The following is a 13,648-nucleotide window of genomic DNA, read 5'->3' on the forward strand; positions in this document are numbered from 1 at the left end:
CTAACAAAATTCTCTATGTGCTTGACATAGCATATACAATCGATCACAACATAACATATACAATCATCAATACTTGAACAGATAAGTTTTAAACAACAACTTGAACTCATTGTAGCAACACAAAGAAGGAGTGCATGTTGAATCAATTTAATCACATAGGTCATTATTCACTGTGAAAAGGAGCCTTTTTCTGCTCAAGAACCCCTCCTCCACCCAAAATAAACAAATAAACAAACAAACAAACAAACATACAACGGTGATGTTTAAAGTGTCGCAGTATGCAACACTGTATTTTCTCACTTGGTCAAGGGAATGCTGTTGGTCCACTCCAAACTTTACCGGAACAATGGCAATACCACGCTTCTTCCATCGGTTGGTCCTGAGATGATGGGGGGAATAATAAATTGTGTGACTGCTTGGTGCATGACTGCAATTTCATTCAAGTATTGTTTATCCCATATATTTTGCTGGGTTTTCATTTTCTCAAATTTTAGGACTTGGATGTCATTTGCAATTTTGAAACACACGAAAACATTAATTCTGATACCGACATGAATGCGATGTGCACTCGTACATTTCTCGGTCCATTGTTGTACACAAAAAATACAAATTTAACCATGTGTAAAATTGTTTCAAAGTCCTGACTGGTGAAAAATATAGGACATAATTATTATACAGTACCTCATGTACAGGATTTCATATCAACAGGACGTGTATTTCTTCCGTCTCACTCACGGCATATACATGAAATGATGAGAATTCTACATTATTACCATCATCATCCCTGTCACCTTCATCTTCACTAGAATAATCACCATGGTAACAACAATCTACAATGGTTATTGACATCGCCATGGTGATAACCATAAATATCATTTTTGTAAAATCAATCCAGTGACAACCATTCTCGAAGACTTTTTTCAAATATAAAATAAATCAATAAATCCATTTGAAATGTCATAATTGCCCAGCTGTAATTTAACCTCACTCAACAAATAAAAGTTCACTTTCCGAATACCATGAACATATCTATATTTCCTTCCAGAACCACAACTAACATGATCTGTAATTTCATTTATACTGTGCACTCCCGTTAGAACAAAATTCTCAATACTACGAAGTACAAAGTGAGGTCCCAAAATTATCATCTATAGGCCCTATATATCTCTATACACTTTACTGTTCGGCTATAATGAAAGAAAACAGCCGGTCCTAAGGACTTTGTTATAATATGGAGTCACCTGCATGTGTCATTTTCATTAATGAAATATGACTCTGTATTTAAGAGCATAACTCAAACCAACTTATAATCAGCATGGATTAACATGACATGATTATGAAGGAGTCAAAGGTCACACCGATTGAAAGCCTGGATCGCATCTCTCCTCCTCTGGTACTCGCTCCCTTCCAAGCACCGGTCCCAGCATCTCTTGAGAGCTGGTATCCCTGGTGGGACCTGGTACTGACTGCTGGTCTGCCAATCTGTGCCAAAGTTGATCTCATTGGCCTGTAACAGCAGACAATGTGACAACAACAAAAAAATCTTGCTGGTTGACCTGGTTCCATTTTTAAAAAGTGGTAGCTTTATTCACATTTGAAGAGTTTGTTTGCAAAAACCGATAAATCCATATTTGCCAAATGGAGATACTTGCGATTAAAGGTCAAGAAAAACAAAGAGAATAATAAGAAATTTTTTGCTTCTTTTGACCATAACTTCAAAAATGTACCTTTATATGTAATGGCCAATATATCATTTAAAAGGTATTATTTTGTACTTTATGACAGAGACCGTAATTCAAAAATGGACTTATCGGTTTTTGCAAACAAACTCTTCATTTATTCTTCACGCATGTGTGTATGTGTGTGCTCTTCGAATTGTTTTACATTGTCATCTACAATTGGGGGAGAAAATCACAAGTCAAAAAGTTCTCACAGTGCTTTTCACTTTCATGATAGAAAGATATGGTCTTCTTGATTTGTAGATTTTTATTCCTATCTCTGCTAGTGTTAGTTATTTGACATATTTCTTTAGGCAATTGAATTTAAATTTAATTTATCAAATTTACTCTCCATCTTATCTGTATGTACATGCATTGATACACTGTTTGTACCAAATGTTACATTGCAATTTTGTAATAAGTACCAGGTACCGTAATAATAACAATATCAACATCAACAATGATGAATTGAATTAAAATCCAATTAGATCTTTAAAAATACAGATCATTGATTACCTGGATGCAATAAAACTTATTAAAGGGTTCATACTCTTTCTCATTCATTAAATTCCATGACTTTCCATGACCTTTCTAGCCAGAATTCCATGACTTTTCTGTGACTATTATACATTTTTTTTTTACACATTAGACTGAAAATTTGATCTCAAATCAAAGCGAAGCAAAGGGCATTGATTATACACATCTCACACAAACAACAGATAAACTTCTATATTTGCAATTCCATGACTTTCCATGACCTTTTCATGAAAATATCAGTTTTCCATGCCTTTCAAGGCCTGGAAAAAGACTAAGCCAAATTCCATGACTTTCCAGGCTTTCCATGACCTGTATGAACCCTGTATTAAAAGCAGAAAAATGATATCTGCTATTAAAGTCTTGCCACAAACATTCTGATGCATCCAAACATCATCTAAATAAAACAAGCCTAAATGCCAACACCCTTCCCTTCCAACCATCTCACCTCCCTCTGTGTGATACTGCAGGAAAGCGCTATGTCAGAGATGATGTGCTGCATGCAAGCCGTGACCTGTGGGATTCCGAAGCCCGTCATTGCAGTGTTGGAGGGTCTGTTGGTCTTGCAGAGGTAACCGGTGACACGCAGGTGATCGATGGAGTATACATTGCCAAGATGGAGCATGGCATGATCAAGTATCTGTATTCATGGTGTCAGTGTAATACAGAGAACAGGTATTTGTGTGGATATGTGTCAGAGTGAAATACACACACAAAAAAAAAACCAAAACAAAACAAAAACATGTAGAGTTAAGAGTGTATTACAAAGAACATAGTGTCAAAGTGTAATACAAAGAACAGGTATTTTGGTGTATGGCGTCAAAGTGAATTACAAAGAACATTTGAATAGGAAGGGTTAATTAGTGTATTACAAAGAATACAGTGTTAGCATGTCATATAAAGAACAGGGTGTTACAGTGTGATGAAAAAAAAACAGGCATTTGGGAAAATGGTGTCAGAATGAAACACACACACACACACACAAAAAAAGACATGTTTTAAGAGTGCAATGCAAAGAACAGTGTGTTACAGTGTGATACAAAGGATATGGTATCATCGTGTGATACACAGGATACAGTGTTGTACACAGAAGTGATATGAGGTATAGGGTGTTGAGTTCCACTAACAAAGAGATGTGTGAAGTGATGACATCATCACCTCCCCTAATTTACATATTTTATTGCTTTTCATATATGTCTCTTAGAAAAACATGTAAAATTATGAATTCCATAACTTTCTTTGTTTAAGTCCAACTTTGGTATTACAAGCCTTATCCATTCTTTCCATATGCTTTAATTTTGCTTGATTTCTACCAGGTAGGCCTAAGTACATTCAACTCGATTATGGTGTGAAGTCACACATTTCCCTCGGCAATGCAGGAAAGTCTTCTCATCTGAAGTTTGTAATTCATGTCTTGACAGAATGAGCATGGTCTACAAAAAAAAAAAAAAAAAAAATACTGGTATTGTGCATGTTGACACAACATTGCTTACATCACCAGAAGCATCCAGACTCCAGCCACAGTCAATGTACAGCCGGATGTCCAGCGCTCCGACCCTCCCTTCCTCATTGAAGCAAACCCGATACTTCATGAGGAATGCACTTCTGAAGCCTTTCATCAGTGTGTCGTCATGGCGACTTAGAGCTAACCTCACTGGTCTTCCGGTCCTAGGATGACAGTGCAATAAGACTTTCTAAACAGTAAACATCTTTTCTTTATCAGGGTAGGACTATAATATATAAAAGTAAAAATGATATGATGTAATATCATCGCCGTTTAGTCTTGAAACTTGAACTCAGATAAATATCATTCTGCATACATCTGATGCAGTATAAAACCAACATGAATTGACATGATTTAATTTGATTTGAATTGAATCTATTTCCACTTTTTACATCAACAAATCTTATAATCAATTATAAAAAACGAATCAGTCATCATACACAAATTTGGCTCATTTATGGTACAAAATCAAAAGGGCAACTTACTTGCGCGCTGCTACAGCAGTCGCCAAGGCGTACTGTATGCGGCTTCCCTTTCCACCAAAGGCTCCCCCGAGTCTTCTGGCCTGGCACTTCACACTACTGGCTGGCACCCCAAGGCAGTGGGCAGCATTTAACTGTGATGACATTCAGAGAACAGAATTTTGAACATATGTTACTTTGTGGGGCAAAAAACCCCTCCATTTTCCTTTTCAAGTAAAACATTTTACAGCTCTTGAAAGCAAACAGCAACATACATTTGTATTGTTACCAAGTGTCCATTACTTTTTTTAAAAACTATTTTATGCAAGTTCAGAAAAAAAAAATGAAGCAAGACATATATTATGTTTCATATTTGTCTAATGCTTTCACTTAGAGTGTATGTTAGTATTTGATCAGTACTCAAAAGGATAGGCCTATCAACAATGAATTCTTCAATTGATCAACAGAGTTACCCAAGGAAGGTGAAATGTAGAAAGAATGCACAGGTGTCAAATTGCACTTCTTAAAAAAGCTTCTTCTAGTTCATTCGATTATCATTATTATTTTTTGTGGGGGGGGGGGGGCAAGAGGAAGCATATGAAGATTTATATTCATTCGGAAACTGTGACCTAAAAGGTCATGTATTTAACCCGTTGAAAACTAGTCCAAGTACATATATATATTCAGGCAGGTGTCTATGGAAAGTGTGTGTTTAGCAAAATCAGCTCTTCCTCAGTGGGTTAAAGGAAACCAAAACCAAAAGAGAAATGTGGATTGAGTGAAAGCAGCAACATTATTAGAACACATCAGTGAAAGTTTGAGGAAAATTGGACAATCGATGCAAAAGTTATGAATTTTTAAAATTTTGCTGTTGGAACCGCTGGATGAGGAGACTACTAGAGGTTATGATGTCATGTGTGGACAGCAATATAAAGAAAGTATAAAGTGAATTCCACAAAAATTCACTTTTCTAGCTTAATGAAAGAGCACTTGACTAATCGCTTTCAGAAAGCAGGGGGAATAATTGCTACCCTTAACATATGTCAGTATCAAGTTGATAGGATGTGTAATTTTCATGAAAAATGAATTTTTGTGGAATTCACTTTATACTTTCTTTATATTGTTATCCACACATGACATCATAACCTCTAGTAGTCTCCTCATCCAGCAGTTCCAACACCAAAACTTTAAAAATTCATAACTTTTGCATCGATTGTCCGATTTTCCTCAAACTTTCATTGATGTGTTCTACTAATGTTGCTGCTTTCACTCAATCCACATTTCTCTTTGGGTTTTGGTTTCCTTTAATGGAATCTACGAGGTCTGAACTTTCACCTGAACATGAGTTGGATTCTCTGATGTCACGGTGATGCTCATGCCATCAGACTCCATCGGCTCAGCGATGCAGACGCGGGGCTCCAGATAGGCGTGGTCCTGGCCCCCGATGTGGAGCTCGCCTTCCAGCAGGATGTACGAGGTGTCGGCCGTTATAGCGCCCTCTACGTCTCCTCTGGCGAGCACCCTGGGTTCGGGCTCCAGCATCGAGTTGTGTGCCACTGCATCCTGGAAGATGAAGAGAGAGAATGGAAGACATAATCTCTTTGGTTGACATCCACATTTCTCATATTTTTGTTGTTATATGTTCAGCATTTGTTACAGGAAACCAAAGCCCAAATACAAATTGGATTTGAGAGAAAGCAGCAATATCAATAGAGCACATCAGTGAAAGCTTGAGGAAAATTGGATGTCCAATTCAAAAGCTTTGATTTTTTACAGCTTTAATTGTTTTCCTATAAGTGTTTGTTACTCAAGATACAAATACACTGTAGACCCTCCCCCCTCATACAGAGCTACGTATATGTTTGCATTATTTAAAAGGCAAAAGAAAAATAATATATCAAATGAAATCAAAATCAAAGATCAAAACAATACATTGAAGAGAATGTAAAATTTCAGTAACCTCTAAGCACAAATACTGCACATGTACAGCATTGTCAGATTATTAGCTGGTCAATATTAGCTGGTCAATAGCAACATCATATATTTATTTCATACAGGACAAATTTACCTCAATAGTCCTTATCACTGGTTCTTGGTCCTCATATTGAACTCTGACCAGTTTTGCTGCCTTGAGGGCTGTCTGTCGATTGTCAGCCACTGCAACTCCAATCAGCTGTCCAACTGACTGGACCTGAAATTACCACAAAAAATGCAAAAATTAAAATGAAGTAATTGATTGTTTACTAAACCATGCTGATATGCAAACATTGCTCTTATCCTTTTTGTTCTGTATCGTTTAACCCTAACTAGGCCGGGGGGGGGGGGGGGGGGCCTGGGGGGGCCTCTGAGGCCCCCCCTCGACGTTCTGCGCGATATATCGCTAACGCGAAAAGCTATCGCCGCAACGTTTCATGACTTCTTTCTTTCGAGTCTCCCGCATCTTTTGACACCAAATTTGCGACGCCCGGGCGTGCGGTTCCGAAGTTGTGCATAAATATGTACGTGCATGTCAGACTAAAAATTGCTCAAAAACGTGAATTTGTGTACAATTTCAATGTAAACTGTGCTAACAGGCAAATTTCATAAAAGCATGATTATTTTGGGGTTTTATTGATTAAAATCAATTAATAACATATTTTCTTGATCAGAACAATGTCGCGGACAAGTTTCATCAAAAAACAATGAAAAACATAAAGTCGAAAAAACAAAGAAATACATAAGAAATTCAAAAAACAATGAAATACTTAAGAAATTTTTTCTGATGGCACAATTTTTTGTCCTTATATTTGCTCAAGACACTAAAAAGAATATTTTCACAAAAAATGTGCCCATTTTGAGCTTTATTTAGTGATTTATACCAAATCGTCTGATTTCATGCATCATGATGCATAAATTAGCATAATTTAGCATAAATGATAATTTTTTGAAAATTTAACTTCGTGGTACTTTAGATTACATCATAGGCAGTGTGTGCGCCAATTTTCGTCGCGATCGTGCGGTCGATGGCCGAGATCTGGAGGGGGGGCCTGGGAGGCCCCCGGCTCTATGATCTACCTAAATAGCCCGGCCTAGTTAGGGTTAACTGTTTTTAACTGTCAATTTCAATGAAGACGTCTTTTTTTTTTTTAAAGCAGTAATATGTAATATAGCAACTATTTCATCAACCAGCAATTTGACTTTGACAATTTCTATAGATAGTTGCTATCTAAAAAATAGGAATGCCTTTTAATGCTAATGATATTTTTCTCAACATTTTACTTTAAAGACCATACAGGTTTATCAAAGTTTCACCAAAAGGAAGCATCAACTGAAAGGCTCTGGATCTCTTCTGTAAGGAATCATTTGTGAAAATTTCATTGAGAAATACAATGAAACCACAATGCAAAAAAAAAGCAAATTGTCATGAAAATTTCATCTTCTTCTTTGATTTAGAATCCCGGCACACATGCACACTCAGGACTTCTTGAGGTGCATTGGGGACATTCAGGACTCCTAAAAGTGCATAGGCCTACTTAATGTTCTGCCATTATTTTTTGCATTGTATGATTGCCAGCCTATATGAATTTGATTCTTTTTTATCTCTTTGAGAGTGAAGCAAAACAACAGGTAAATAAACAGATTAAAAAAACATATCAGGTGAAATTTACACAATAAACAAACCTTGGAAGAGACAAAGCATTCCTCTGCTGGATCCGTCACCTGACCGTTGACGCCTGGGATGTCCAGATGGGTCACAAAGTCCACAACTCCTGGCAATGCCAACGCTTGAGATGCATCCACCGACCTGTGTCACACAGGATAAAATAATAGCACTCTCAATACTGCAGTGATTCAGAAAATTAGTGTTGGACAGAAGAGTGTGCTACAGTACAGATTGCATTGAAAGAGGTGCATATGACCCTACGAATAAAGCATGATATACCACTGGTGGCACACCAAACAAAATGAATTCACATACGTCCCTCTGTTTTGGTGGGGTAAATATGACAAAAGCCTAAGATGAGACCAGGACAATAGTATCATGATTATTCTTTTTACATTAATCTGAAAGTGTCCCTCTATGTTTCAGCTTCATAACATAGTCCATGCAAGGTAACTCTCAAATTTGAAGAGGTATTACATCTTAAATTACCAAACTATACATTGCAGGACATCCAGTCGCAGATCCAGGGGGGGGGGGGGGGGGGGGGGGGGGGGTGCACCGAGCTTGTGTCCTCCCTTCATTTTTTGCTAAAACAAAAGAAATAAAGAAAAAAAAACCAAAGGGGTACATTACACATGTGCCCATCCTTTTAAGTTTGTAAAGGTGCCCCTCCCCCTTTACGGAATTTCTGGATATGCCCCTGACATCTACACATTATCATTTTAATATTACATATTTGGCCATAATATATACTTTACTAATACTTTATATCTCTCCTACTTTCTCTCTCTCTCTCTCTCCATTTCTATCTAGCTATTATCTGCCATTTTGTCCTTCCATCTCTCTATCTATCCACCATGCATCTAGGGTTGTACTCACAGGATATTTGCATGGGGTTTGGTGCTGAGAACTGGGGCTGCTGACAGTTCACCTTGTTTGCAAAGACAGAAATTTAGCCAAATAAACAATCTTCTTCATGTACTTGAATCATACACATTCTCACTGCAAAACAAATTATATGTCTCCTACAATAATCAAATGCCATATTAGTCTCCATTTTACCCCAATATTCCTACTGTTCATAACAAATTCATTGGGTTGCCTTTTAAAATTTTTATAAGAGAAAAACATCCATAACTCAATACACTCTGAACCTTTTTTTCAGTAATCCAATGCCATAATAGTCTGTATTTTACTGAAAAAATTCTATTATTCACAGCAAATTCGTTGGGTAACTTTTTCAATTTTTTATAGGAGAAAAACATCCATAACTCAATACACTCTGAACTTTTTTTCAACATCACATCACATATGCTATTTGACAATAGTTCTACATTGAAAATGACGTAAAGTAACATTGCCTGTGATCACATTCGATATTTTCATAGCAATGTTTGCAATTTTGCTGATTGTACAGGCATGAACAGCAATGGTGCAGATTTTTTAGGACAAACAAGACTTCGGAACCAAGTGTTCACTCTTTCATCCTTATATCACGTCAAGGGAAATTCTATATAAAAAAAAAAAGACCAACAATGTTAAATATTTCACAAGTATTGTTTTCAGTGACAGTGAATAACACTGGAAGTAAAGAGGAATAGAAGACATGTTAAAGTTATTCTCAGAGAAGGAACTATACCATTAAGTGGAGGTATGTCATCAACAAAGACTGCTTTTTCACAGCTAAGTTCATTTCTAGAATGAAACTCCAGTGGACACTCTACCGCTGAGTCTTCATTTTGGCCATCACCTGAAGGGGGAAACTGAAAAGATACAATAAAGACAATTCTAAAAACAATTCACCACCAACAACAACAACAATGATAACGATAAATAATCATCATAATCACATGTACAATCATATAACTATCATTTGATTTTAACAATGATACGCAATACTCTCACTTGACACCATACTGACGACCAAATGAGTTTAGGACAGATGGGTGTGTAACAGCATTGAAAGGGGATTTCATCTCATTTCTTGTATGCTTTTTTGTATGCTGCGCCGAAAATATGGAATAATCTCCCTCTGTCTGTAAGGCAAGCAGCTACAGTTAATGAGTTTGAGTCCAGGTTAAAAAGTCATCTTTTGAACCATGCATTCTCTGTTTGAATTATATATGTCGTGATTATTACTTTGTAATGCTCAGTAGAGTATATTATCATCATAGCTGCGTAATACAAATGTCCTTTATTATTATTAGCATTATTTACCTGACAGACTTCGGCACTCCCAGGCACTCCAGGATCTGCACTGGATATCAGGCTGGGATCATGTAGGGGTATCCCCAGGGCTGTCTCATGGAGAACGGTCTAAAATGACATGTGGGAACCAAGAAGGGCAAATCAAGCATATGAGATAGCACACATGTATATGCATGGAGCACTTAGTCACGTGTGTCAAGCATACAAAAGCAAGCAAGTTTGTGGTTTCCAACCTACATGTTACTAAAATGTCTCCTTATTTATAGTGCTGGATGCACAGTTGAACTGTAGGAAAAACAATGATGAACTCCCAAGAGATTTTGCCAATGGCAATGCACAAACAACATATAGGAACAGAGTGGTTTTGCAAAACAAATTCAAACTCTGTGCACATCTCTACATTATGTTGAATAGCAAAGAAAACATACATCTTCTTATACTTGGCACATAGGCTTAATAGTGATATACTTTCTACACTGATTGGCCCGAATTCACAAAGGTGGTACAGGATATCTTTGTCCATGGTTTAAACCATGGACAAAGATTGTAACACCTTCGTGCATTCGGGCCATTAATTCCTGCAGAACATGAATAGTTTTGAGCTAAACGTGTAGATTTCAGACATGCTGTAACTCCAGCAGTAGATGAACTCTGCAATGCTAATACTCTCTCTAAGATGGAGATGTATGGAAATAGGCGGCTTCCATAGTGATATATCACCACACATGTGACCTTATACTTTAGATGCATTAACCTTCCTCACATATCTCAAGAGTCAAGTGACGGATCACGAACTCTTTCAATATTTAGTCCACATACCTCACATATAACTATTTTTTAATCAACTAGAATCTATCAATAAATCTCTCATAATGTCATATAATTTCCCTGCATCTCATACTTAAACTCATCATGATTAGATGTGAAAAAATCTTGCAATATGAATTCAATATCATATGATTATCTGAAAAAAAAAATACATCTCTTACTTTGTCATTCTGTGTGTCCCTGCACAATCTCACAAAACTTCTAACGAGACACGAAGCCATCAATGACCTCAGGAAGTTGACACCGTTCAGGTCAATGTCAGAGGGGTGCAGTTCCTGGGCTGCCTGGGTTGAGAGCGTGCTCAGTGCTTCTTTGAGGAAATCTTGGTCGAGCATTCTGTTAAAAGAATGAAATAGAAGAACAGAAAATTATGAGATAAAATTAAGCATGAGATTAAATTCATATATACAAGCTTATATATACAAACTGTAAATGTTATTATAACACACACTGAGGAAGCGCATAACTATGACTGGTAGTTCAAATTGCTAAAGCTGACACTATATTGCAGGTTGCATCATTTCTAATTCTATGTTGAAAATAGTTGAGGCAACATCACTTCAAGGTTTGCATTACAATTATGATACCACAAGCTTCAACATACTGTAAAAGTGGAAATTTTCATAATGGTGAAATTTTTGCACATTTCACGCAACCAGAAACTAGTGCAAAAATAAAAGCACGCGAATATTTTGCTTGCCAAATGTTTCAATAGTTAATATCTTGATTCTGCGGAATTAAAAACACACAACATTCTTCTTACCCAGCTGAGCACAAAAAATTACGAGTAGTCACAAGAAAATATCCACTTTTACAGTGATAGTCTAAGTAGCGTTTGCACGGCTTCCAAAATAGATCAGTTTTTCAGTCATGCCACTGGAACGATAACCACACTACTGTTGTCAATCTTGGTTTGGGTGATGGGTGGTATATATAGCTTCTACAATTGCTAACAAAACATATTTCACCGAACAATGCTCCAGCATAGCATTTTCTGAAACCATTGTTCTGGCATTTTAGTACCTCACTCTTGGCTATAATTTCCAATACCAGATTTTGGAAGAGAAACACCATATAGAGACACGATACAGCCATGTAGTGTGAGGGAAGAAACAAAGAAGAATTGATTTACACACCTGTCAGTAAATTTGATTGGTCCAAGACTTTTATCTCCTCCAAACATAATCACAAAGGTGGAAATCTTCTTCAAGTCACTGGCATCCATGGTGACAAAGCATCCACAGTTGACGGTTGCTAGGCAGTTCCTCTTCCTTTGGCCAAGTTTGTATGAGTAACAGAACTCATTCTGTTCATACAACACACACGCAAACAAGAAGAAATGCATCAGTGGAAGGAATAAGTACTATATAAAATTTGTCAAATGTTGGAAATGGCAAAATACTGATAAGTGATGATTTCTTCCAACAATGACAGGTGTTAATTCTCTTAGCATGGACTCATCAGTCTTGTTGTTCCCATTTTGAAGAATAGCCAGATGGTTTGATCTTGCACAATAAAGACACTTTTATTATATGTCACTGTAACTACCAATTGGAGCAAATGGCAAGATATTGCTGCAAATACTGACTTGTATGGACAGGAATATGTTAGCTTATATTCGCTTGAATTTCAGATATCAAATGTAATATCACACAAAAATGTTTTCATTGCTATCATTCTATGTATTTTCCCCATCAAACCTCTTCATCATTCTGGGATAAAGTACATTCTGTGCAAAAGGGATCTGCTCAAGAGACAGTACACTGAAGATTATGAGGCAAATAGCAACATTTTGACAGTGAAGAAAATTTGTACTGGCTTTTGTAACTTTAATAACAATGTGAGAGAAAAAAAAAATTATATATAGAGCAGAATAAATGATTTAATGTATTTATAACCAATTCCATTTTTCTTTATATTGATATCACTGAAAGAACTAAACTCCCATATTACATGGGGGTTCAGTCAAAGAGAAATGATTTTAACAGATTAGCAGCAGGAGAAAGTATTAGCAATCTTAAAGGGATGGTACTGTATTGGTGGAGATGAGAATTGGGCTTTTAACTTGTGTGCAATATACCAAGAAAACATTTATGAAATTGTACAGAGCATAAAATTTAAGAGGAATTCAAAATTTATTTGATGAAAATCGGGTTTGGAATGGCTGAAACATTAAAAAACAAAGAAAAACAAAGCGATCGTAATAAAAGGTGGGTCCCACATTTTATCAGGATCACTCCGTTTTGGATATCTCAGCCATTTCAAAACCAATTTTCATCAAATAAACATTGAATTCCTCATGGAATTACATGCTCTTTCATATTTCATGGGAGGTTTCTCATTATCTCACCAAAAAATGTCAGAAACCTGAAGTTAGGTCTCAACCAAAACTATACGATCCCTTTAACACTGTAAGGAGTTGATTTAAATCTAATTTAAATACCCTCCAGTCTGGGAGGAAGTGGATTAGCATATGAATTTAGTTGGGTTGGAGGCATCCCACATGCAGGTGTTTGACAGCTATTGTTTCCCGGCATAGTTAAGTTTGCAGCAGCCAGCGTATGTATAGGCAGGCTCACAAGAAGTGAAGCTGCCACACCCTGTCTTGCCACCAGACAGACCAGACGCTGCAGAGCCTTGTCTAGCAGTGATGCCACAACTGGGGTGTCCAAGGCCCAACTGTAAGTTTCAGTTTGTTTTATTTATAATTCTGTAGTATGGATAATGGCTGAGTTTGCTCAGATAGTAATTG

General features: G+C 36.8%; 1 protein-coding gene across 1 annotated transcript in view; it reads right to left on the reverse strand.

Moving 5' to 3' along the window:
* Window positions 1–2,664: 2,664 nt before the first annotated feature.
* The window catches only part of LOC139714844 (xanthine dehydrogenase/oxidase-like), a 34,975-nt gene continuing 23,991 nt past the window's right edge, over window positions 2,665–13,648 (reverse strand). Inside the window, exons 14-24 of the mRNA XM_071626492.1 lie at window positions 12,033–12,202; window positions 11,058–11,232; window positions 10,078–10,176; window positions 9,500–9,623; window positions 8,740–8,791; window positions 7,878–8,001; window positions 6,286–6,408; window positions 5,553–5,780; window positions 4,242–4,372; window positions 3,746–3,920; window positions 2,665–2,892 (exon numbers count right to left, since the gene is read on the reverse strand). Coding sequence (XP_071482593.1) covers window positions 2,665–2,892; window positions 3,746–3,920; window positions 4,242–4,372; window positions 5,553–5,780; window positions 6,286–6,408; window positions 7,878–8,001; window positions 8,740–8,791; window positions 9,500–9,623; window positions 10,078–10,176; window positions 11,058–11,232; window positions 12,033–12,202 — 1,629 coding nt within the window. The remainder of the gene's footprint in view (window positions 2,893–3,745; window positions 3,921–4,241; window positions 4,373–5,552; window positions 5,781–6,285; window positions 6,409–7,877; window positions 8,002–8,739; window positions 8,792–9,499; window positions 9,624–10,077; window positions 10,177–11,057; window positions 11,233–12,032; window positions 12,203–13,648) is intronic.

This window comes from Diadema antillarum, unplaced genomic scaffold (genome assembly GCF_040938485.1).
Source record: "Diadema antillarum isolate AM-2024a unplaced genomic scaffold, OU_Dant_1.0 seq00002464_RagTag, whole genome shotgun sequence".
Lineage (NCBI taxonomy): Eukaryota > Metazoa > Echinodermata > Echinoidea > Diadematoida > Diadematidae > Diadema > Diadema antillarum.